Here is a 23976-nt window from a genome sequence, read left to right on the forward strand (position 1 = left end):
GTTCTGGCTCTCTGTGCTGAATTATCACATCTTCTTCTGCCTTACCTACAGCTTTCTTTTTCCTTGCTTTCTCTAATCGTCGCTTCTCTGCTCCCTTCCGTCTGTTCTCTGCTTCTTCCTCCCAAAATGCCACTAAATCTGCCCCTACTTTCTGCATCTTTTCCTCATCACCTTTATGTTCCCGTTCTAACTCCTTCTTCAGCTTCTGTATGCTGATCAGGTTCAGTCGTCCGTCAAAGTCATGTTTATTTATCCAGGTCTCCAATTTCTTTGTTGCTTTTGGATTTTTTGCCTCCATAAATTTCCAGTCGTCAGTTGATAAATTTTCCTTATTTTTAGACGTCTTACCCCCCATTTTTATTATATTTTTTTATCCCTTGTTATAATTTGGACTTCAGACGGGGGCACACCTAGGGTGTTCTAAATCTGAAGTTTCACACTTTCTTTGGACGTGACAATTAATTTGCCGTCGTGTGGTTGATTCCTTTCACCTCCCCGTAGGAAGCGGAATCACTTGCCTGCTGCTTCCACACGCACGGTTGTCACTAACGTTGTCCAAAGTATTACACTTTCACACAGTTATTTACACTTGCGCAAAACACTATTTACACATAGAAACACTCCTAATAATCGTACGCGTATTCTTATGCCAGGGGAGCTCGCCCTCCCGTGAAATTTAACTAATGTCCTGCATTAGGGGACTCCGCCGTCCCTGCCAAATTTAACTGCTTTTTTACAGTGCACGTATTTCTACCCGGGATTTCCTTTACGTATTAAAACAGAGGAGTCCGTATCCTCCTTCCGGAATTTAACTACGTGCGTCCCTCGCAACCGTAGAGGAGTCCGCCCTCCTTACAGAGTTTAACTGTGTTTCATTAACAGACGATTCTGTATCATCGCTTACGGAATTTAACTGTTTTATGTGATCACTTTTATCCCCTACCGGTACGCGTATATAAACAGAGGAGTCCGCACCCTCCTTACAGAGTTTAACTGCTTTGCATTAACAGGCGATTCTGTATCATCGCTTGCGGAATTTAACTGTTTATGTGATCTGATCACCACTCACTCAGTACTGTTTACAAAGAAATTTTACTCACTGACTCGACTTCCTGTCTGTCTTCTTCGGGAAAATCTCGTCAACCAGACGATGCCAGCGGCGGTCGACAATTGCAGACACGATCAATCGATCGATCAGACCTTGGCCAAGGATTTACGTCTGGACTTGATGACCTCCGCCGGACACCTCCGGTGTTGTTGAGATCCCGGACCAGCCCCCAGTCAATGTTGGGTATTTTCTCCTCCAAACATTCTTAAAACCTTTAACAAGACAAACAGAGTCAAGAAACACCAGTGAGACAGAAAGTCAAATATTACGCGCGGAGTGCGGCCAGGCTGTACACCAAGGCTACACTAAAGTCTGGCCTGCTTTTCCGCTCTTTTTATTAAGAGACGCCCTCATCACATAAACAAGAAACTTGTCCTAAGGGTGGGGGTAATGACGCAAGACAAGTTTCTTCCCATAACATAAACGCATACGTCAATAAGTGCAGCTGTAAGGAAGAACACTTCAGGTCAGCACATCTCGTTCGTCTGTTGCAGGTATCAGCTGTTCTGCATCTGCCTGAAGTGTCCTGTCTTCCACACTCCTTCACACTAAACACCACATCACAAACGTCAAAACAAAATTGAATTCTCAGGATTGCATTAAGACAGGTGCAAAACAGCACATCTCCGTTCTCATGAGAAAGAAGACAAAGCTAAACAAGGTTGAATAACACGTACGTTCTCAGGGTGAAGTGCAAAATAGCACAACACCGTTCTCATGAGAAAGAAGACAAATGTACAAACGTTTAACAGTGATAACATATATACAAAATCTTTAACAGAACCCTTTACATCCTGATGAGGTCGCTGGATGGAGGTGTTTGGCAGTGCGGGTGTCTTTGCAGGAGAATGGGTCCGAGGTTTGAAGGACCTGTATGTCTTGTCACACGTCCACTAGGTGCAATACATGAACAGTAGGGACAGTAGTGGGATGGTGAGCGTTGCCGTTGCACAGCGACGGGTTCATCAAAATTTTAGAACTCAACATGGAAACAGAAGTTCTGCACGGTTTGCGTACATTAGTGTGACCTCTGGTGGAATCTTCCAGTAATGCACTTTGTACATAGGCACGACGTGAATGTTGTTCATTCGGCTGCTCCCGGTTTTTGTTCGGGGTCGCCACAGCGGATACAGCCAGATCTGCATTGGGAATTGGCACAAGTTTCTTTTATGCCGGATGCCCTTCCTGACACAACTCCAGTTTTACCTGGAGAAACACACACAGCCGCTGGTGTTCCAAAGAGGTCTCCCATCCAAGTACTAACCAAATCTTGCTCAACTTAGTTTCTGAGATCTGACGGGATCAGATTGACACAGAGCAGACCAGCTGCTACACAGTTACATGAATGTGTCGTATAAAACATATTTTTCCACCTGTAGACAACCGTAGGATTGATACAAATTGGTATACTTTGTATTTTTCCCACGGTGCAACCAGTGGTCTCTCTGACTGTGTGCAGGGAGTCAGTGGGTCGGTCCTGCAGCGTTTCCCTTGTGTGTAAGATAAGTACAGTTGTACTGGCCGATTGTTACTGAAAATCAGTATATGCATTTGGCATTGTGACCCCAAGAACCCTTTTGATTTGGGGGTCAAAGGTCAAGGTCAGTGTACATTGTAAATGTCTTGTGAGTGCAATTACTTCTTTTCCAATTCCCTGGTTGTCACCAAACTTGGTATGTGTGTTCGGTATTGTGGCTTCAAGAAGCCTGTTGATTTGGGGGTCATAAGGTCATTCACTCTCTTTTATTTCTTCTTTTTTAAAGAGGAAGGATTTGGTACAAAGGAAGCAACTGTCAGCTTTGAGCACTCAGAGGCTTGATTGCTGACGGTCATTTCACATGACTATGGTTGTAGAATCAAACTCATTTACACACTTTACCAACACTGAACAGAGCTTAACCTTCCACCCCTTCTGCTTACTCTCTGAAAATAAGATTCAAACTGTGAACCATATCTTTTTGCTGTGATTTCATCCTCCCGTTGACTTGCTCTGTGATGTCACTCTTCCCTTTTGCAGACCTTCCTCTGGATTTCAAATTCCCCCGGTTTTCTCCAGACAAACCCTGCACCACCGGCTACTACCCCCGGCCCCCGGATTCTTTGCTGAAATGGTACGAGAGTCTGTCATAAAAAGAAAAAAAATGTCCTCCTTTACCGTCTGCCTCAGGAGAGGACCGTGCCTCCATTTTTGCCCGTAGTTTTCCCACCTGAGCCGTCACTGTTACTGGAAGCAAAGCGTCCTCAGCCATTTAGAGAAATCTTGTGAATGTAAGCCGTGGTGTCTCTCTGTAATAGCGCCCCCATCTGACCGTCATTTTGTGGTTTAGTGTTCCGTACATGTGGAAACCCAACACAGAATAAATGTGTCTGCCTCCAGTAAAAACAAAAAAAGAAGAAAAAAACGGTCGGTGTTCTTCTCCGTTCATGTGTGCAGCTGCGGTTGTTTTGTATAGTTGTTATCTGACCGTTTGGAACTCTGTGATTAATTCCGGGGAATGTTTCTGAAATAAAGTGAGCATTTTACTGATGTGATTACCTCAAGAACGTGACGTCTCCTTTGAGCAGAACCCAAACGTCTCTCATTTGGAGTCACTGCTTCAGTCTTGCACTTTTATTGTGAAGTTTTGTTGTTTGTTTGTTTGTTTGCTTTTTCCTGTGTACTTCATGACCTGAACACGACCTTTAAGGTCAACTGTTTGTCAGTTTTGTGGAAGGTGTTATTCGGGTTATCGTCGCTGAAGAGCCAGAAGAATGGCGTCCTTTATGTCGGCTGTTAAAATCAAACAAACAACGCCACTCGATGTGAATTATTTTGGTGCAACAGTGACACCTGCTGTTGGGGTGGTTACATCAAACGTTAGCCAACTTCAAATGGGTTTTGTCGGTGTGCCATAATATTTAAGGATTACTCAGGCATTTCGAGGAAATACGCTTCTTCAAACGTCCGCCATCAGTTTTCGTGTTCAGCACAAAGACTGCAGGGAGCGAAAATAAATCAAAATTCAGGCGACTTTTAAAAGCTGAGCTACTTGTTTTTACTGCACTTTAATTAGCTGCTCTTGGTCACCGATTTAGAGAACGTGCACCGTGTCTCCCATCAGTTGCTTCCATGTGGAGGTCATTCATAACTCGAATTTGAACTTGAATTTCTTTATTTGAGAGTTTTACGTAGGATGTTATCCTTTATCAAAAGGATCAAAGTTTGATCCAAGTCTGATCCAGATGAAAGATTTTGTGGCCATTTAAATTTAACTTTGAAAACCCCATTTAATGTGTATTTTACATTATATCTTAACCAAATGTGCCCCAGTCACTCTCATATTTGAAAGTGAGGTGCAGACTGACACTCACTATCACCGGACAAAGTTTGATCCAGATCTGATCCAGATGGTGGATTTTGTGGACATTTGAATTTAATATTGAAAAGCCCATGTGGTGTACATTTTGCATTATATCTCAGTCAGAAGTGCCTCAGTAACTCTCATTTTTCTGTTCTGGATTTATTTATACCACCAACATTGGATGGAGGTTCACGTTTGTCTTCCAGTTATCAGTTGGAAACCAAGTGCCAAAAAGCAAAGACACATTGTGCACAGCAGAGAAAACCAGTGTTATCTCACCACAGAAAAACTTTGATTCAAGTACATGAACTAAACACGTCCTGACATTTGATCACATCTGATTTATCTTATGAAAAATCATTTCTAACAGGACTTTGAAAAGTTTTTCCAAAGTAACAGTTTGTGGGGGGCGGGGGTTACTGTCTGGTATGATCACTTAATGTTAAAGGATTTACTGTATTTTCTACAGGATAAGTTCATTCATTCATTTTTGCCACTTATCCGGGTCTGTGTCTCTGTGGCAGAAAACCAAACACCTCAGTCCACACTTCCCTGTCCTCTTGCTTGGGAATCCCAAGGCGTTCCCTAGCCAGCTGGGAGATGTATTCCCTCCAGGCTGTCCTGGGTCTTCCCGGGTGCCTCGTCTCAGCTGGAGGTTCCTGGGTTTTATCCACCAATTCAGCAAGTTCTGTACTGAAACATTACACATTCTGTTTATTCAGTGTTTTCCCAGGAATCCAAACACTTAACAGAATACATCGCCACAAATAAAATAACCAACACTAGTAGTAAAACGACAAAATCAAATGGTCTCACGTTTTTCCTGAAGTGTTTCCAACACTGTGGACACAGTCTGTCTCCGTCTGACAGTTTTGTCTGTCCACGCTGTTTCAAATAACATCCAGTATGCTGTCTGATGCACATTTATTTGTATATCTTCCTCAATTTTGTAATTTATGGACCCTTACAGTAATGTTCAGAATAATAGTAGTGCTATGTGACTAAAAAGATTAATCCAGGTTTTGAGTATATTTCTTATTGTTACCTGGGAAACAAGGTACCAGTAGATTCAGTAGATTCTCACAAATCCAACAAGACCAAGCATTCATGATATGCACACTCTTAAGGCTATGAAATTGAGCTATTAGTAAAAAAAAAAAAGTAGAAAAGGGGGTGTTCACAATAATAGTAGTGTGGCATTCAGTCAGTGAGTTCATCAATTTTGTGGCACAAACAGGTGTGAATCAGGTGTCCCCTATTTAAGGATGAAGCCAGCACCTGTTGAACATGCTTTTCTCTTTGAAAGCCTGAGGAAAATGGGACGTTCAAGACATTGTTCAGAAGAACAGCGTAGTTTGATTAAAAAGTTGATTGGAGAGGGGAAAACCTATACGCAGGTGCAAAAAATTATAGGCTGTTCATCTACAATGATCTCCAGTGCTTTAAAATGGACAAAAAAAAACAAAGACGCGTGGAAGAAAACGGAAAACAACCATCAAAATGGATAGAAGAATAACCAGAATGGCAAAGGCTCACCCATTGATCAGCTCCAGGATGATCAAAGACAGTCTGGAGTTACCTGTAAGTGCTGTGACAGTTAGAAGACGCCTGTGTGAAGCTAATTTATTTACAAGAATCCCCCGCAAAGTCCCTCTGCTAAATAAAAGACATGTGCAGAAGAGGTTACAATCTGCCAAAGACATCAACTGGCCTAAAGAGAAATGAAGGAATATTTTGTGGACTGATGAGAGTAAAATTGATCTTTTTGGGTCCAAGGGCCGCAGAGAGTTTGTGCGACAACCCCCAAACTCTGAATTCAAGCCACAGTTCACAGTGAAGACAGTGAAGCATGGTGGTGCAAGCATCATGATATGGGCATGTTTCTCCTACTATGGTGTTGGGCCTATATATCACATACCAGGTATCATGGATCAGTTTGGATATGTCAAAATACTTGAAGAGGTCATGTTGCCTTATGCTGAAGAGGACATGCCCTTGAAATGGGTGTTTCAACAAGACAATGACCCCAAGCACACTAGTAAACCAGTAAAATCTTGGTTCCAAACCAACAAAATGAATGTTTTGGAGTGGCCTGCCCAATGCCCGGACCTAAATCCAATTGAGAACTTGTGGGGTGACATCAAAAGCTGTTTCTGAAGCAAAACCAAGAAATGTCAATGAATTGTGGAATGTTGTTAAAGAATCTTAGAGTGGAACAGCTGAAAGGTGCCACAAGTTGGTTGACTCCATGCCTCGCAGATGTGAAGAAATCATGAAAAACTGTGGTTATACAACTAAATACTAGTTTAATGATTCACAGGATTGCTAAAAAAAAAGCAGTTTGAACATAATAGTTTTGAGTTTGTAGCGTCAACAGCAGATGCTACTATTATTGTGAACACCCCCTTTTCTACTTTTTTTTTACTAATAGCCCAATTTCATAGCCTTAAGAGTGTGCATATCATGAATGCTTGGTCTTGTTGGATTTGTGAGAATCTACTGAATCTACTGGTACCTTGTTTCCCAGGTAACAATAAGAAATATACTCAAAACCTGGATTAATCTTTTTAGTCACATAACACTACTATTATTCTGAACACTACTGTATGTTAAGAAACAGCACAGGCTGCGGTGTGCACATGTGCTATTCTGGAAAATATGATATTAAACTTTTCATTAAGTAATATAAGCTGCTTTTCCTATAAATTACCAGAAACCAGCTAAAACATCATTTCATTTTATCACAAAACAATTCTATTCATATATTTTTTTAAAACATTTTTTGTCATTTTTTCAAACTTTTGCACAGCTGGATGTTGTACTTGGGGGGGGGGGGGGGGCACACATTCTGATAAACTCGTGGTGTTCATCTGTGTTTATCATCTTTTTGTCATGGTAAGATGTCGATGACATTTCAGACGCTTCTCCCAACATGTTCCAATAACACCTTCGGAATTGTTGGAGGTCAGGAAGCAGGAGGTCGCCTCTGTCGAGTCTTTGTGCTGAACAAAGCGATCAAACCGGTTTTCAGTTTTCCGTCTGACTTTGAATAACTGAAATGTTTACTGAATATTACTGAATACTGGAACGCTGCTTGATGACCATCGTCTCACAAACAGAGGAGATGATGTCTGTAGAAGAAGCTGAAGAATAAGCTGCACGTGAGGTCGCTCATCAAGAGACAGTGTGTGTGTGTGTGTGTGTGTGTGTGTGTGTGTGTGTGTGTGTGTGTGTGTGTGTGTGTGTGTGTGTGTGTTATGCATACAGCTGTAGCGGTTGTACTTTTTCTCATCTGATGTGTAACATTTTAATGTGTACATTTGCCTTATGTTGGTTTCATTTGTGGTCTGAAGTTGTGGAGGTCAGAGGTCAGTTCTGCATTTGTGTTCAAGTACTGTCGATGAAATAAAACATTCTACAGTTTTCCTACATACGAACGCTTTTTGTTTTCTTTACAGCAAAAGTCACATTGAAATTTGACATCTAAATTCTTGGCTTAAAGACAGTCCGTATGGTAAACTGTTTGGTAAATGTGTCTTAAACAGTTCTTAAGAACTTAGTGATTCTACAAGAAGGAGGAGACAAGTGAGGGGAGCCACCAGGACACCCAGAGAACTCTGCAGGAGATAAAGGCTTCTGCAGATGGAGAAGCTGCACGGTGCAGCGTTTGAATGTTGCATTGTCACTTAAGCAGCGTCATGGTGGAACAGAGACTGGTTTTCTTTAAAACATCTGAAATTTCAGTAACAGTTTGCCAGAAGGCACATGGGAGACCAGAGTGGAGAGTTAATCTGTTTTCATTTAAGGAAGTACTTCTGTTCAGCCTTGGTGACACACAGCTCATCCGGTTTGATTCTCCAAACGTTTTCCACACTATGCAGTCAAAGAAAATGATGACGTTCTGTAAATAAAATTCTTTGCTAAAATGACTCAGAAAATTTCCAGCTGCTGCCATTGACATTGTGTAAAATAACTTTTGAATGAATCCTGAAGTACCAGCTGAGGTGTTTCCAGCAGGATTGGGAGATAATAAACTACACTCTACTGGAAATGTTCTTGGTATCTGAGGTTGTTTTCCAAAATCTTGATGACAATGTGGAACTTTTCTTGAATAGTGTCTTATTTTGATGAATCTTTGAGGGAGGACAGTGAATCAAAACCATCGGAATTAAAATCCATCAAGAACCGAAGAAGTGTTTTCTATGAATTGTGGACAGACACTTCAGCATGGCATTGGTTGTGGTCACTGAGCAGCAAGTAACTGGGACTGGAGCCTGTTAATAGTCCTTGGAAACGCCTTCCCCGGCACAGAGAGCAGTGGGACACCCCTGTAGATGTTCCAGTCCAGATGATCACCCTTTCCAGATGGGACTACACGTCCTTACAGTCCACAGGGGTGATACCCATTGGCCAGATTAAAAGGGATTGTTAGCAGTGCCAGGAGAACAGCAGCTCCCCCTGCCTGGAGGTAGTGGTTAAAATCAATCAATTTTTTTATATAGCGCCAAATCACAACAAAATGTCACAGTTTATTGAGGCAATTATTGAGTGAAGCACATTTATTCTGAAATACTTCAGGTGGTAGATAATCATTGTGTGGAAGTCAATTCCTGTGAAACGGCACTGGGTATAAAAGTCCAAGTGGCCTCTGAGGTCAACCAAATTAAAAGAAATTAAACGATTGGTATCAAAGTAAAAGACACCAGTTTGTACGCGGACTCATTTGAATCTGCAGTTGCACCAAAGAGTGAAGCATCAGTGTCACAAACAACTGTCACGTTGACTTATTTGACTTTTTGCCTCCATGCTTCCAAAAACAGTTTGCGAAAAACGGGTCATTAAACTGCTCACAGTCGATGACCTGTTCGGGTTTGACCGATGAGTCGCGGTCTGATTAAACCGAGGTCAAACTGAAACTCTTGGCAGGTTGTTTGGGAGTGACAGGCACTTTTGTTGGATAGGTCACATTACAAAACTAGCGGGACGACTTTTAAACATACACGAGTTTGATTCCTGGTCAGACTACCTGTCTGGGTCCTAGGACAAGACACTTCATCTGTATTAGACTTGCTACTACCTCTTCTATTTAAAAATAAAAAGGTTTGTCCTACACAAGCTGGTAACAGTATCAATTCATCTAATGAACTGATGTTTGTAAACTAAATTGTATTCCATTAAACTTTAATTAATTAAAATCTGGTCTATGATGGATAAAAAATGTTATCCACCAAATCTATTCTAAGTTGGACAATAGGAACTTTAACACTGTTTGCTTTTATGTGTCCACAGGGATTGTACTATGTGACCTCCACCATATAATCTCTTAGTAAGTGCTATACATTATTTGGCCAGTAGATGTCAGTAATCTAACAAGCTGTTAAATGAGGCTTCAGGTAATGAAGCTTTTTGTGAAGGTGGGACGGGAGGTTTAAGGTTTAATACAGTTTTCTTCTGGCCATCGCTGCTCCATGTCCTTCATTGTGTCATGTTTGATAATAAGAGTTTTTTTTTTTAAGGTTAAAACATTTTGCCATTTGTTTGTGCACAGACGTAGACAGTATGGGTGCATCGGAATTTATGTGCAAAGTTCATAGTCGGGAGCACAAAAGAAATAAGAATTGGAATAAAATAAACACATATCTACTATTATTACCAACAGGTTGGTTCATGTCCCACAGCAGCTTGTACTCAAGGTTCTTGAAATGGAGCTATATCACCACCTGGTGGACAGTTACCAGTACTGCAGGTATTGCAGATACAATACAATTTCACTAAGACCTCTTCTATCTGTCTGTGTATCTATCTATCTATCTACACTGAACAAAATAAAAAACAACACAATTATTTTTGCTCCCGTTTTTCATGAGCTCAAAGATCTAAAACATTTTCTATACACACAAAAGACCTATTTCTCTCAATTATTGTTGACAAATCTGTGTTAGTGAGCACTTCTCCTTTGCTGAGATAATCCATCTCACCTCATGGCACATCAAGATGCTGATTAGACAGAATGATTATTGCACAGGTGTGCCTTAGGCTGGCCATAATAAAAGGCCACTCTGAAATGTGCAGTTTTATCACACAGCACAATGACACAAATGTCACAAGTTTTCAGGGAGCGTGCAGTTGGCATGCTGACTACAGGAATGTCCGCCGGTGCTTTTGCCCGTGAATTGAATGTTCATCTCTCTACCATAAGCCGTCTCCAAAGGCGTTTCAGAGAATTTGGCAGTACATCAAACCGGTCTTACAACCACAGACCACATGTAACCACACCAGCCCAGGACCTCCACATCCAGAATGTTCACCTCCAAGATCTTCTGAGACCAGCCATCTGGACAGCTGCTGCAACAATTGATTTGTAGAACCAAAGGATTTCTGCACAAACTGTCATTAAGAGCTGGTCCACTGTTCCACGACCAGGACAGAACCCGCATTGCTCCTCCTAAATCTGAGGTTCAACTAACAGTCTAAGTATCCTCTGTAGTAGTACCCTGGCATAGACTTTCCCATGAGACTGACAAGTGTGATTCCTCTATAATTGGAACACACTCTCCGGTTCCCTTTTTTAAAGATGGGGACCACCACCCCAGTTTGCCATTCCAGAGGTACTGTCCCTGACTTCCATGCAACACAGTATAAGTGTTGTGAAAGTGTAGGTACACGGACCCACAACAGGGGGCGTAATGAACGGACAATGGAGGAAGGTGAATAACAAGGTTTACTATTGTGAAACGAGCACAATGAATACAACAATCAACAATTTGGGGTCGAATCCGCTGGTGTCGTGTGGGCAGGCGCGAAGGTAGGAGAGGTCCGTCTCAGTCGAACCGGAACCACCCAGATCTCCTCTGCCACCGAACCCTGGAAATACTGGAACCGCCAAGTCCCGAAGTCCCAGGTGGCCACTGCCTCCGCTCGTCGGATCCGGTACTGCTGGCGGGAGAGAGCAACAACACAGGCGTGGATGCGACAGCACCCAGTAACGGAGAGGGGAGAAGCCGCCTCCACCTCTAGTCACAATTTGGCAGGCAGGTGAGTACTTATCCAAGCAATTTAGCTTATAGTAATCAGCTGTCCTGAAAAAGGTTTAACAAGTCTTTTGTTAGTCAGAATATAAATGCAGAGAACATTACCTTAGTCTAAAGGCGATATCTCGGCACTGAGGTGGAGACGCCGTCCTCCTGATATACCTCTGTGCTGAGTGGAACAGCTGGGTCCAGTGATGGGTGACAGCTGTCACCCAGGCTGCTCCCATAAGGCGGCAGCGCCCTCTGGTGCCTGGAGCCCGCACTCCAGGCAGGGCGCCCTCTGGTGGTGGTGGGCCAGCAGTACCTCCTCTTCAGCGGCCCACACAACAATAAGCTTGACAGCCCAACAATATCCAAGGAATTCAGCAACTCAGGATGAACCTGTCCGCCCCCGGCGACTTGCCACAGAGGAGTTTTTTGACTACCTCAGTCACTTGTGCTAGATTGATGGCACCAGATCCGTCAGGGTATTCCATTCCTGCCTCCTTGATGAAGTGCGTGTCAGTAGGGTTGAGGAGATCCTTAAAGTGCTCTTTCCACTACCTGACGATATCCTCAGTCCAGTTTAGCAGCTCCCCTCTCCTGCTGAACATAGCCTGGGCTAAGAACTGCCTCCCTTTCCTGAGGCGCCTGACAGTTTGCCAGAACAATTTTGCGGCTGACTGAAAGATATTTTCCGTGGCCTCCCCAAACTCCTCCCATGCTGGAGTTTTTGCCTCAGCCACCACCGGTAGGTCACAAGGACTGAGGATGCAGTCCTTGTGACCTACCGATACCTGTCCACCGATTCCAGAGACCTCTGTGCCAACCAAGCATGAAAGGCCCCCTTCTTCAGCCTGATGACCCCCTGTGCTTGCTCACAGGGGGTCGTTTTGACCATTGGGGTTTTTCCGTAATTATTGTATGGCTTTGCCTTACAATATAAAGCACCTTGGGGCAACTGTTTGTTGTGATTTGGCACTATATAAATAAAATTGATTTGATTTGATGACTTCCCTTACCACTGGAGTCCACCAGCAGGTTCTTGGGTTGCCACCATGACAAGCAGCAACCACCTTCTGGCCACAGCTCAAAGCAGCTGCCTCAGCAACGGAGGCCTTGAACATGGACCACTCTGTTGTCATGTCCCCAGCCTCCCTCGGAATCTGGGAGAAGTTTCTTCGGAGGTGCGAGTTGAAGGCTGCCCAGACAGGCTCTTCCACCAAATATTCCCAGAAAACCTTCACAACATGTTGAGGTCTTCCAGGTCAGCCCGATGGCTTACCCCATCATCTGAGCCTACTCATCGCCACGTGGTGATCAGCTGACAGCTCCACCCCTCTCTTCGCTTGAGTCTCCCAGACACACAGTCACAAGTCTGATGACACGATTACAAAATCGATCATCGACCTAGGATCTGCGGTGTTCTGGCACCACATGTGCTTATGAACACCCTAGTGCTCGAACAAGATGTTTGTTATAGACAATCCATGACCAGCAAAGAAGTCCAACAACAAGACACCACTCAGATTAAGATCAGGGAGGCCATTCCTCCGCATCACTCCCCTCCAGATTTCTCCATTGATGCCTACGTGAGCATTAAACTCCCTCAGTAGAACTAAGGAGTCTCTAGCAGGAACCTTTTCTAGGGTCCTACTCAAAATCTCCAAGAAGGCTGGATAATCTGAAATGCTGTTTGGTGCATATGCATAAACAATGGTCAGATTCCTCTCTGCAACATGAAGTCGCATAGAGAGAGCCCCCTTGTTCACCGGGGAAAACTCAAAAATAATGGCACTCAGCCAGGGCATTGTGAATATCACCACACCTGCCCGGCGCCTCTCACGCTTCACAACTCCAGAAAAAGAGAAAGTCCTGCCCCTCTCCAGGACTATGGTTCCAAAGTCCATGCTGTGTGTGGAGGTGAGCACAACTATTTCTAATTGGTATCACTCAACCTCCTGCACAAACTCAGGCTCTTTCCCCACCAGAGAGGTAATGTTCCACATTCCCAGAGTTAAGTTCCATAACTGAGTGTCAGTCCATGTGGGGATTTGTCCCATCCACTGCCAAAAGAACAGTGCACCAGATCCTCTACAAACTCCATGCAGGTGGTGAGCCCACATGAAGAAGACACCGTGTTGTTTCTTCAGGTTGAACCCGACTGAGTCTCATGGTGGTAGACCAAGCCACCGGGTGCTTGCCTGCAGGCTCCTTCCCAATGTCTAGCATCAGGAAGAGACCCCAGTATCCCTATTCTGGGTGAGGTGACTCCATCCCTACTTGTGCCCATCATACAGGGTCATAAACATCGCCCCTTGTCTGTCTCTTCACCTGGGACCCATTTGCCAAGGGTTGCCCTACCAGGATCTAATGCTCCAGACAGCACAGCTCCCAGGATCACTGGACCCAAACCCTTCCACCACGATAAGGCGGCGATCCAGGGAGTCCACTTTTCATCCACATGTAAATGCTGTTTTGGATTGCCAAAAATGACAGTATTTGAAAAGGGGTTCCAGAGTGGGTAAATCTGAAAACGCTGGATTTATGCACAAGCAACACATCACCTCACATATAAAAGTTGCGTGACTTTCTTTCAGTCTGTGTATTTTTCATGGCTGTGTTCTTTTCCAGCCATAGAAAGTCCACAGAAAGGAGCTAATTATCCAGTGATGACTCATGTCTCTCTCCTTCTCATTTTCCAGCTGTAGAAAGTCCACTGAATGACGGAAAACGCATGCATGCGCACTCACACAACACACAGTGCCACATACAGGCCTGGCATATGTACTACAGCTTTTTTGGTCAATTTGACCGTTTCAGTGTGGACACAGATAAATCTTGAAACGTTGCTGTGTTTATGGAACACTGTGAAAACAAAGATTGTTTTGTATCCATGTGGACAAGTCATGCCACTGTGCTCCATGTGGTCCAAGAGTGTAGCCTTCAAAGGATGCAGCCCTTGAATTGAGACAGCTATGATGGACTCCACAGCAGCTAGCAGTCTTGGCTAGCGGGGCTCTGGTATATGGACTCTTCTAAAATGGGACATCCAACTCATCCCCACTATGACTCACGTGGTTGATGAATGTACCCTTCAAAGGATGCAGCCCTTTAATTGAGAGACATGGCCACGATGGAGTCCACAGCAGCTAGCAGTCTTGGATAGCAGGGTTCTGGTGTCCAGACTTCTCTTGCTGGGGTGCATATGTCACTCAAAGTGCCCCCAGGTATTCATAGCTTTGTGTCTTAAAATAGCTTACACTGAGGAGTTTTTTGTGTGTGTGTGTGGCTGTGTGTGTGTGTGTGTGTTAAAATGCTCTTTGTTCAGTTGTGATGAACAGGGGGAACTAGCTATGAAGACCAAACTGTTTTTGAATGTTGGAACCAGTTTTGGAGCCAGCCTCAAGTGGCCATTCATGGAACTGCATGATGTATCACTTCTGCGTGGGCTTCATTTTTCAGCACTGGAGGTTCCAGCCGTAAGTTTGATGAGATTGTGTTCATGAGTCAGCTGAGGTTTGGATTCGAGCTGATGTCCTTAAAGCCGTGTGAGACATTTCTCGGAGTGAAGTGCTGAGTCAGTAGCTGTTAGCTAACAGGGGAAGCAGCCACAGACTGACTTCTCCTCCTCAAAGCCTCCTTCTTTTTCTCCTCTGCCCCTCCTCATCCTGCAGCGTGACGTTCTCCTCCTCTCACATTCTTTACCCGCTCACAACTTTGTTCCGTTCGGATGAAAAAAAAATCCACACTTTATCGATAATATCGACAGACTCGCTGGAGGAAATGTCGCCGCGACTCTTTAAACTTCATTCCTTCAGGTAACAAACTGCTTTTTAGAACTTTTTCGTTGTGTTTATTCTCGGTCGACAGTAAGAAGAAGACTTTTGTCGTCACGTTTAACAGAAAATCGGTAAATCGATATGTGAATACTGGAGGGGGAAAAATCGATTCTTCGTTAAGCTGCTTTTGGGACATTTAGTAAATTAATGACCACATCATTTAAATTTATTTAAACACACTGACAGACGCAAGTAAAAGTAAAATAAATAAATAAAGTTTATGTTCTTAACCACACACTTTATGAAATGAACCCGTTATTATGAGTTTTGTATTTTAGCTGTTGAATAGATTTGATTATTTTATAAGTGATGCCCCTAAAATAATTTATGGGTGTTTTTATTTTTTCCACTGTCTTTCATTCATTCATTCACTTAGAAAAATGACATTTGTTCCGTATATTTTAGGATTTTTAGATGAGAATAACATTAAATGCTGTAATTACTTCAATGACTAAATGAGAAAAATATATTTTTTTCTGTAGTTGAACTGTTATAGCAGTTAGGCCCATGTGTTAATTTGGGCACCCAGTTTAAATTTTGTTTTTGCCCTCCTTTAATGTTATTTAGTATTTAGACTTGATTTAGTCCACAAAAATTGGAGCTCATTTGGGCTGTGAAACCTTTGTGATATTTAGTACAAATTTCTTCATAGACTTTTTACAAATGTTCTGTTGCCCAGCAAGCACCAAGAAAAAGTTTTTTGCAAAAATGAAAAAAAAAAATACTTTTTGTTATTGTGTAGATGTGTTCTTAATTTTGGAGGGATTCCAAAGTAAATATAGTAAGTTTCCTCTTTGAGATCTTGCAGATGAGGGTCGAGCACATGCACAGTGTGTGAACTTCATGCTGCATTCAATGGAAACTGGGAACTCACAATTTCCATTTTACAACTCGGAGAAAGTGCATCAAACAAAGCTTTAATAAAATGATAATTTCCCCACTGACTCATTTTGGGAAACCAAGTTAAAATGTGAATATAGTTAGTGTTAATACTGACAACTGGCACAGCAGGTCCATGTGAGTGTTATTGTCTTATTTGTGTCCAGTAACACTTTTGTGTGAAATATGTCAAGATATTGTCCAGCTTTAGTTATCTTTTTAAATTTTTTAAGTCCTTTTAGTCACATTTGAAGGTCGACCAAGTTTCTTAAGCTCCATCATGTCCCGTAGTCAAACGGCATGCTGTAAAACAGTTTCCCGGTGGGTTGTGGCATCTTGTTACTGTGTCTTCATTCAAGTTAATTAAAATCCTAAATTCTTTCCAAAGCATTGTGAGAAGAATGGTCATATTTAGAATCCATATATGAGCACTAAGGGGGAAAAAAGCCCCCAAAAAACCTTTTTATGACTTTAACTGTAAAACATCCAGAGGGGTTACATCATTGAGAATAAGGCCAAATCACCAGCACATTTTTTAAAAGTCCATGACACCATTTGGACTAGATTAAAAAAGCAAATGGGCGTTTGAAGTTGCATTTATTGCTGTGGAACCTTTGACAACAGCCTGAACTTGTAATATAGTTAATATCTTATTATCTCCAGACTTTGAAAAGGTTTTAATGTGTGATTGCTGCATTCTGGAGTCAAATTTCCATATTTGATTTGACCTTTTTATGTTTGTTTTATTAAACTGCTGGCAGCTTCAATTGACAATTTTAGTTTTTCCGCATTTAATGAGGAAAAAATGATTCGCAAGGTGGCCCTAGCTTGGTGTTCTGTAGCACACGGCCTAAATGGGTCGTGTCTAACTCGACTTTGCTATTTACGCAGTGTAGAATCTCTTCATTAAGTGCAGGTGTGTAATTACACCAGTCGGATTTGTCACCTGTCACCACCTCTAAGACTTTTGTTTGCTGGAACCTGGCACGTTACCATTTAAATGCACGTTTCTTAGAACATTCCCCAGATTACAGAACAACCTTGGCTCCTGAATGGTAACCACCCAGGCAGACAACCCCACCTCTCCAAAAGTAACCATCCATCTGTTGCGGCCAGGTGACTTTTGGGCGTGTCCTTGACCTTTTCCAGTTGTTGGCGTCCTCAACATTGAGGTATCTTTGTACTGGAACATGACCAGAGAAAACCACAGTCAAAATGTTGTAGCTGATGTTCTTTCATGATGTAAGTGGCACTCCTCATCTTAGTCTCCCTAAGTATCCGCTCATTTGATATAAAGTCATTCCTGCAGTACCCAAGGATCCTCCAAAGAGACCTGGTACCAAAGACATCCAGCCATCATCTTAGGTCACTAGTTAATATTCAAGTCCTACAACCATACAGTAGCACCAGGACCCTAAAGACTTGGATCAATTAATATATTGGTATTTTAGATAGAAGAATTCATTATTTTTTTCAATTAATCTATTGATTATTTTCTAAGCAATTGATTAATCCATTGGTTAACTTACCAGTAAATCATAGCCATAAATTCCACTAATAACTTTCACTATTGTATTCAAATATGTTGCAATAAAAAAAATTGTTTTACAAATTTTTAAAAATCTCAAAATATAAACAATATAAATTTCCACTAATTAAAAATTTGTCTATGGGAGGAAAACTATGGAAGAAATTCTTAGACACATCTTTGACTCTTTCTGAGACTCTAAAAAACAGAAAACACTATTCTTACATATTTAATAGGGCAGTAATTGCTGATTATTTTCATTATCAGTTCACATATCTACTACTATAAGCAACAGGCTGGTCATCATCATGTCCTAAGGTTCTTGAAATGGAGCAATATCTCCACCTGGTGGACATTTTGCCATTAATGTGGGTACAATAGAATTTCATCAAGAGCTCAAGTTGATCATATTCTGAATTAATCAATGACTTGTTTCCTCCATAAAATTCTGAAAAATGATGATCAGTGTTTCCCACAGCTAAAGATGATCTTTTCAAATGTCTTATTTTATACTCAACCAAAGATATTTAGTTTACAATCGAGAAGAGTAAAGAATCTAGTATTTTTTTTATCACATTTAATAAGACGACATCAGATAATTTGGACTCAAATGATGAATTGATTATCCAAATAGTTGGCCATTAATCTAAGTATTGCAGTGCCCGTAGGAAGTTTGTATTCCTTCTCAAGGATGGTCCTATGGCTCTGTGTTTGAAGGTGGGATGTACAAAGAGGTGGACTTATGTTATATGATATTATTATTATTTGAATATAGCATTTCATATTGTTTTAAAAAATCAATTTTATTATCATTTATTTGAAAATAAAAGGATTCCTATTAAACAGGCTATTGGAAGAGAGTCAGACAAAATTAAACAGAACATATAGAATATTTGAAACAACAAATCAAAGTCCCACCTCTTGAGCACAGTTTATTTAAGCCTGAACTCACAGCAACTTAGCTTATGTACTAAAACTTTGTACAAATAGCGCAAAATTTGTTGATGTTAGCAAAAAATGGATTTTAGCTAACGTCTCCTCGGTGTTGTCAAGTTCAAATCAGTCGCAAGGAACACTGACAGCATGTGTTTCACAGTAAAAGTGTTTGCTGGGATGCTAGTATTAAATGTTTTATTTTGAAAGGGTGCAAGCAACATGTGTCTGATGTTGTTTAACTTTGCTGCCAGTAACATCAGCGAGCCATTGGAAGTTTGAATGTTACATGCTAATCAAAATAAAGGTTTCAAAATACAGGTTTTGAAAATTAATACACAAAATTTTCATAATAAAGCATGCACATCATCATGCTATGCGCAAACCATATCCGAAAGCTGAGGCTGATCTGACAAATAGAGATATTGGAGCCACACACACACACACACACACACACACACACACACACACACACACACACACACACACACACACACACACACACACACACACACACACACACACACACACACACACACACACACACACACACACAGATGCTTCTTGCTTTATAGATAGATAATCGATTACTCGTTACAGTTCTGGTGCACTCCTGCAGGTACATGCACAGTGTTCTCTCTGGCTCTGCCCTGCTGCTTGTCCTCGGTTTGGAACTTTCTTTTTCTGTTTTTGACCATTTATCCAACATGACGCTAAATTCATGTTCACCCTGGACAGCTTGTGCGACTGAAGCAGTCTGCCGTCTAGACATGGTTTAAATCATTAACAAATGGTTTTCCACCAAGTTCGTGCCAAAAGCTCCACTAAGGTCATAAACGTACGCCAACTCTGATCGAAGAGTCGCTCACTCAATGTGTTTGGGTTCGAGCAGCACAGTGGACCAGGGTGATGACGTCACTGCAGGAATGGGATATTTTTGACCTCCACCGGGATGTAAGGTCTTCATGGTCACACGTGTCTCACGACGCCTACATGCTAATATGTCCTGAATATTAGGTACGTCATGTGCAGAGGTTTGATAAGAACAGGTTTTAGTCAGATTAGCATGTAGTCCAGTCCACATGGTCAGTAATAGATAGCAGACGTGATCCTGAGTCCTCGCTCTCTTTCAATGATCTCAACTGTTCACTGATTTGTTCTTCATCATTATGATTTGTGGCCACTGTCTGTGTTTTTAATATTGTTATGTTTTAGGCTACATTATTAGCTGTTTTACTCAGAAAATTGTCCTGTGACCACTGTGATAGGCTCAGGCCCCTCTGTGACCTTTAACTGGAATGAGTGGGTTCCAAAACAGGATGGAAGGATTCAGAAATTTGATCATGATTTTCTCACATTTTTTTTTCTTACAAAAACTTATCAAAACATTTTGTCACAAAAAAAGCATGAAATCCTCACACGGTCACAGTGGTGATGATTATGATACCGGTGTACAACATACCCTGTGACGACCCCAACGTCTGGAAGAGGACAAGGACACGCCCACATTTCACCTGGCTGCAATAGAGGAATGATTACTTTGAGCAAGTGGGGATGGACAGGTTCTATCCATGAATGGTTGCTGTCCAGGCCTCAGCGTGGTTCCATAATGTGGATTAGACGGCGACACGTGGAAACAAATCAAGCTCCCAGACTTGACTTGACATGTCTTTTCAGCCCGGGGAGACGTTTTCATTCTTGTGATTAGTAAACGTGGCTCCACACTTTATTTGACAAACTCTTTGGATTTCTGCTGGACAAATCTCAGAACGTTTGCATTTTGACAGCTTGATAATGTCATGTTGGGCAGTTTAGTGAGGACATCAGTAAATTTTTCTCTTATTTTTTCATGCCTGTCGAAATTTACTCACATAATATATGTACGATTGACAGAGGTGACCCCGAGTGAAAACAAGGGAGCAGTTGAAGGGACAATAAAAGCTCTATTCTCTTCTATTTTTATATCTTCAGAAGATGCACAGCTACAATGAAATGTCAATCTCAATAACTAGAAAACTGCAAAACCTACCTGCTAGTATCCCAACAAAATAAAATATAACCATTTGCAAATAAACATCAAGCTGTGTCCCACCCTGAGTTACATCAGAAAAAAAATGAAACTATTGTACTTTAATTTCTATATGTGTATATGTATGTATGTATGTACAGTATGTATGTGTGTATATGTTAGTTATAACGTTAACATTAGTTACAGTGTTATTGACTTGGACATAGGATAGGGAAGTGTAAGATGAGCTGCTTATTCTGCTGCCCCCGTGACCCGGATAAGTGGCTGAAAATGAATGAATGAATGTATTATTGTCATGTACTTCGTTTTGTTTAGTGCTTTGATTACTGGGAAAGTCCTTTATAAATAGTTATTCTAATTATTATTGTTAATAATAAATGTGTGATTTGATGAACTAATATTTTTGGAGAAATTAGCCATTTTAGTTGACCAGTAAACAATGGATATTGTGCTGCAATGTTGAGTTTGGGGGCTTTAAATGTTGTTATTGTGGTTCATGCTAGTTTAACAGTGGAAGTTAAACTGCTGGGGGGTTCCCATGATGCACTGTTTCTTTCTCTTTTTGCTCTGTATGCACCACTCTGCATTTAATCATTAGTGATTGATCTCTGCTCCCCTCCACAGCATGTCTTTTTCCTGGTTCTCTCCCTCAGCCCCAACCAGTCCCAGCAGAAGACTGCCCCTCCCTGAGCCTGGTTCTGCTGGAGGTTTCTTCCTGTTAAAAGGGAGTTTTTCCTTCCCACTGTAGCCAAGTGCTTGCTCACAGGGGTCGTTTTGACCGTTGGGGTTTTACATAATTATTGTATGGCCTTGCCTTACAATATAAAGCGCCTTGGGGCAACTGTTTGTTGTGATTTGGCGCTATATAAAAAAATTGATTGATTGATTGATTGAAGTGTTATTGTTATTGATTTAATGTGTTTTGTAGTTCAGTTGGTTTACTCATTTTAGTTAAGTGTAATGTTGTCCTTACCATGAATGAAGTGTAGCACTTTTGATGTCTTCCTCCATCATCTCTGTTTGTGCGTCTGTAAAAAATATTTAGTAAGTTCAATGTAAGTACATAAAATAATTGTAAATATGTTAAAAATACATGGAGGACACAAGAAAGAGAAAACACTTATTTCCATTGTGGTCCATTTAAAAATCAAATGACAAAACAGAAGTAATATTAAAATATTAAATAATGATGATAATAATAGTGTATATGATAACAAGAACCAAAACAATTTATAAATACATTAAGACGGTAAATTAACATTAAAAAATTGTGTAACTAACAGGAAATAAAAGGGTTGAGTTCCTCTTCTAAAAACTGTTGAGGTCTAAGGTTCTAAAAACATTCTGGACTCACACAGCATTCCAACTCATGAGAGGAACTATGCACAATTTATTACCACCCTTGAAAAATGTCAGTTACCTATTTTACAAACATGACCCAATCTAGAGCCCATGGATCCCCATCGGCAACACGGTAGTACAGTATATTACAAGATCTCCCAAACTAGTTAAAAAAAAGCGACTTATACTGTGGAAAATATGGTAATTATTTGAGAGGTCCTGCAACTTTTACTCCTTTACATCCTGGTATATAAGTGCGACTTGTAGACCAAAAAATAACTATTATTATAACTATTATTTCCCATGAATCAAAGCATGAGACAAATAAAACTCACAATAATTCTAAATTAAAGTGCTGACAATGCAATTTATACTCCGGGAAAATGTGGTAGCTGCAATTTTATCTCAGAAATTAATGCACATTTTAATGAGAGCATTTCATCACAGTATATTTTGTGGCAAATCAAAGGGTACTGCACCTTTAAAACGGGGTAGAGGGAAGGAGGTCGGCAGTGAAATCAGCTGGGGCCGTTTGTGGTTGCAGTGAAAACCTGCACCCTGTTGGCTCTAAAGGACATGGGTTTGAGACTTAGATGAACCTAAACAAGCTGTAAAAAGAGCAAAAAACCTACTTCACACAAGCTAAATCTGTAGTCTTGATCATGTTCTTAACAAGCCGGTCTCCTTCGTGTAGTGATCGAGCCCTCTGCGGCGCCTTGGTCAGTACGGAAAGTCGGAATCATCAGGACTACAGCTGTATCTAATTATTGGAGGAATGCAGAGCTTTTGTAAGAAAAGACGGAGCAGAATATGTGCTGCTTTTCTCAAATCTTTCACTTCCCCCAACTATTTCTTTCCAGCTGAGCTCCTCCAGCAATGCCACAAACCTCCCTCTGATGAGACGATGAGAACACACACCCGCGGGGCCCCCACAGTCTTCTTCATAAGTCTGCTGTGGCCCCTGCTCGCCCCGGCAGCCGCGCAGATGGACCCCAGCGGCGGGATCCCCTTCATGGGCGGCAACTACGATGGCCACCCCATGCTGTACTTCAACCAGGGGGACGTGGAGGAGTTACAGCTGGCAGCTGGCGGGACCCATCGCGACATGGCCGGGCGGGTCCGCGAGGCCGGAGAAACCATGCTGGAGCACCCCGAGGAGTACCTGCCCCCCTGGAGCCCTGCTGAGTTCAGCGCCCGTTGGAACGAAGTGTACGGGAACAACCTGGGCGTGCTGTCCTTCTTCTGCCTGCTGTACCCCCACCGCGCTGGGGCGGTGGCCTTCGCCAAGGACTACATGGAGAGGATGGCAGCTCAGCCTAGTTGGTAGATTTTCTATCTTTTTTTTCTTCCATCTGCTTAATTTGACACATTGAGATCATGTTTACTCACTAACCTTTAACCCTCCTTTTTGTTTTTTTTCTTGCACTGAGGAAACTAGAGAACTGAGTTGCAGATGGTATCTCCTGCATGTTTCCGCCCCTGTGCACACTAGCGAGCACTTTGAGACAGGTTTTGACTCCAGAGGGTTCTGGGTTTTCTCAGTGAGCAGAGCCGTGTTGCAGAAGCGTTGTGATCTGATAAGTCAGCCGTGCAGGAAATAGGCTTAGCAGCTGTTTGAACCCCGATGAAAGGAAGTGAAGCTCTTAGCCGATTTAGCATGGCGGCTTCTCCTGTCTCTCCCGCACTTTTCTGCTCTGGGTGTGAAATGTTTAGTTATTCCTCGGCCTCCTTTAGCAGTAATGGTACTTGTAATAAGTGTAGCTTATTCGTAGCTTTGGAGGCCAGGCTGGGCGAATTGGAGACTCGGCTCCGCACTGTGGAAAATTCTACAGCTAGCCAGGCCCCTGTAGTCGGTGCGGACCAAGGTAGCTTAGCCGCCGTTAGTTACCCCCTGGCAGATCCCGAGCAGCCGGGAAAGCAGGCTGACTGGGTGACTGTGAGGAGGAAGTGTAGCCCTAAACAGAA

The 23976-nt window shown here is 42.0% G+C and overlaps 2 protein-coding genes and 1 long non-coding RNA gene across 4 annotated transcripts in view; all 3 read left to right on the top strand.

Annotated features, from left to right (window-relative positions):
• nt5dc1 (5'-nucleotidase domain containing 1) overlaps positions 1-3486 on the top strand; it is a 100804-nt gene extending 97318 nt beyond the window's left edge. Inside the window, exon 12 of the mRNA XM_034162147.1 lies at positions 3126-3486. Within this exon, the coding sequence (XP_034018038.1) occupies positions 3126-3238 (113 nt within the window). The 3' untranslated portion in view covers positions 3239-3486. The remainder of the gene's footprint in view (positions 1-3125) is intronic.
• Positions 3487-7287: 3801 nt separating this feature from the next.
• Positions 7288-7880, top strand: LOC117503116. The gene is made up of 2 exons (XR_004558486.1): positions 7288-7653; positions 7723-7880. It is a non-coding gene; the product is annotated as an uncharacterized LOC117503116 (long non-coding RNA).
• Positions 7881-15033: 7153 nt separating this feature from the next.
• Positions 15034-23976, top strand: part of dse (dermatan sulfate epimerase) — a 52099-nt gene continuing 43156 nt past the window's right edge. For both annotated transcript variants that reach the window (XM_034162096.1, XM_034162095.1), the window contains exons 1-2: positions 15034-15280; positions 22872-23334. In XM_034162096.1, the coding sequence (XP_034017987.1) occupies positions 22916-23334 (419 nt within the window). In that variant the 5' untranslated portion in view covers positions 15034-15280; positions 22872-22915. The remainder of the gene's footprint in view (positions 15281-22871; positions 23335-23976) is intronic.

Source organism: Thalassophryne amazonica, chromosome 21 (genome assembly GCF_902500255.1).
Source record: "Thalassophryne amazonica chromosome 21, fThaAma1.1, whole genome shotgun sequence".
NCBI classification, from domain to species: Eukaryota; Metazoa; Chordata; class Actinopteri; order Batrachoidiformes; family Batrachoididae; genus Thalassophryne; species Thalassophryne amazonica.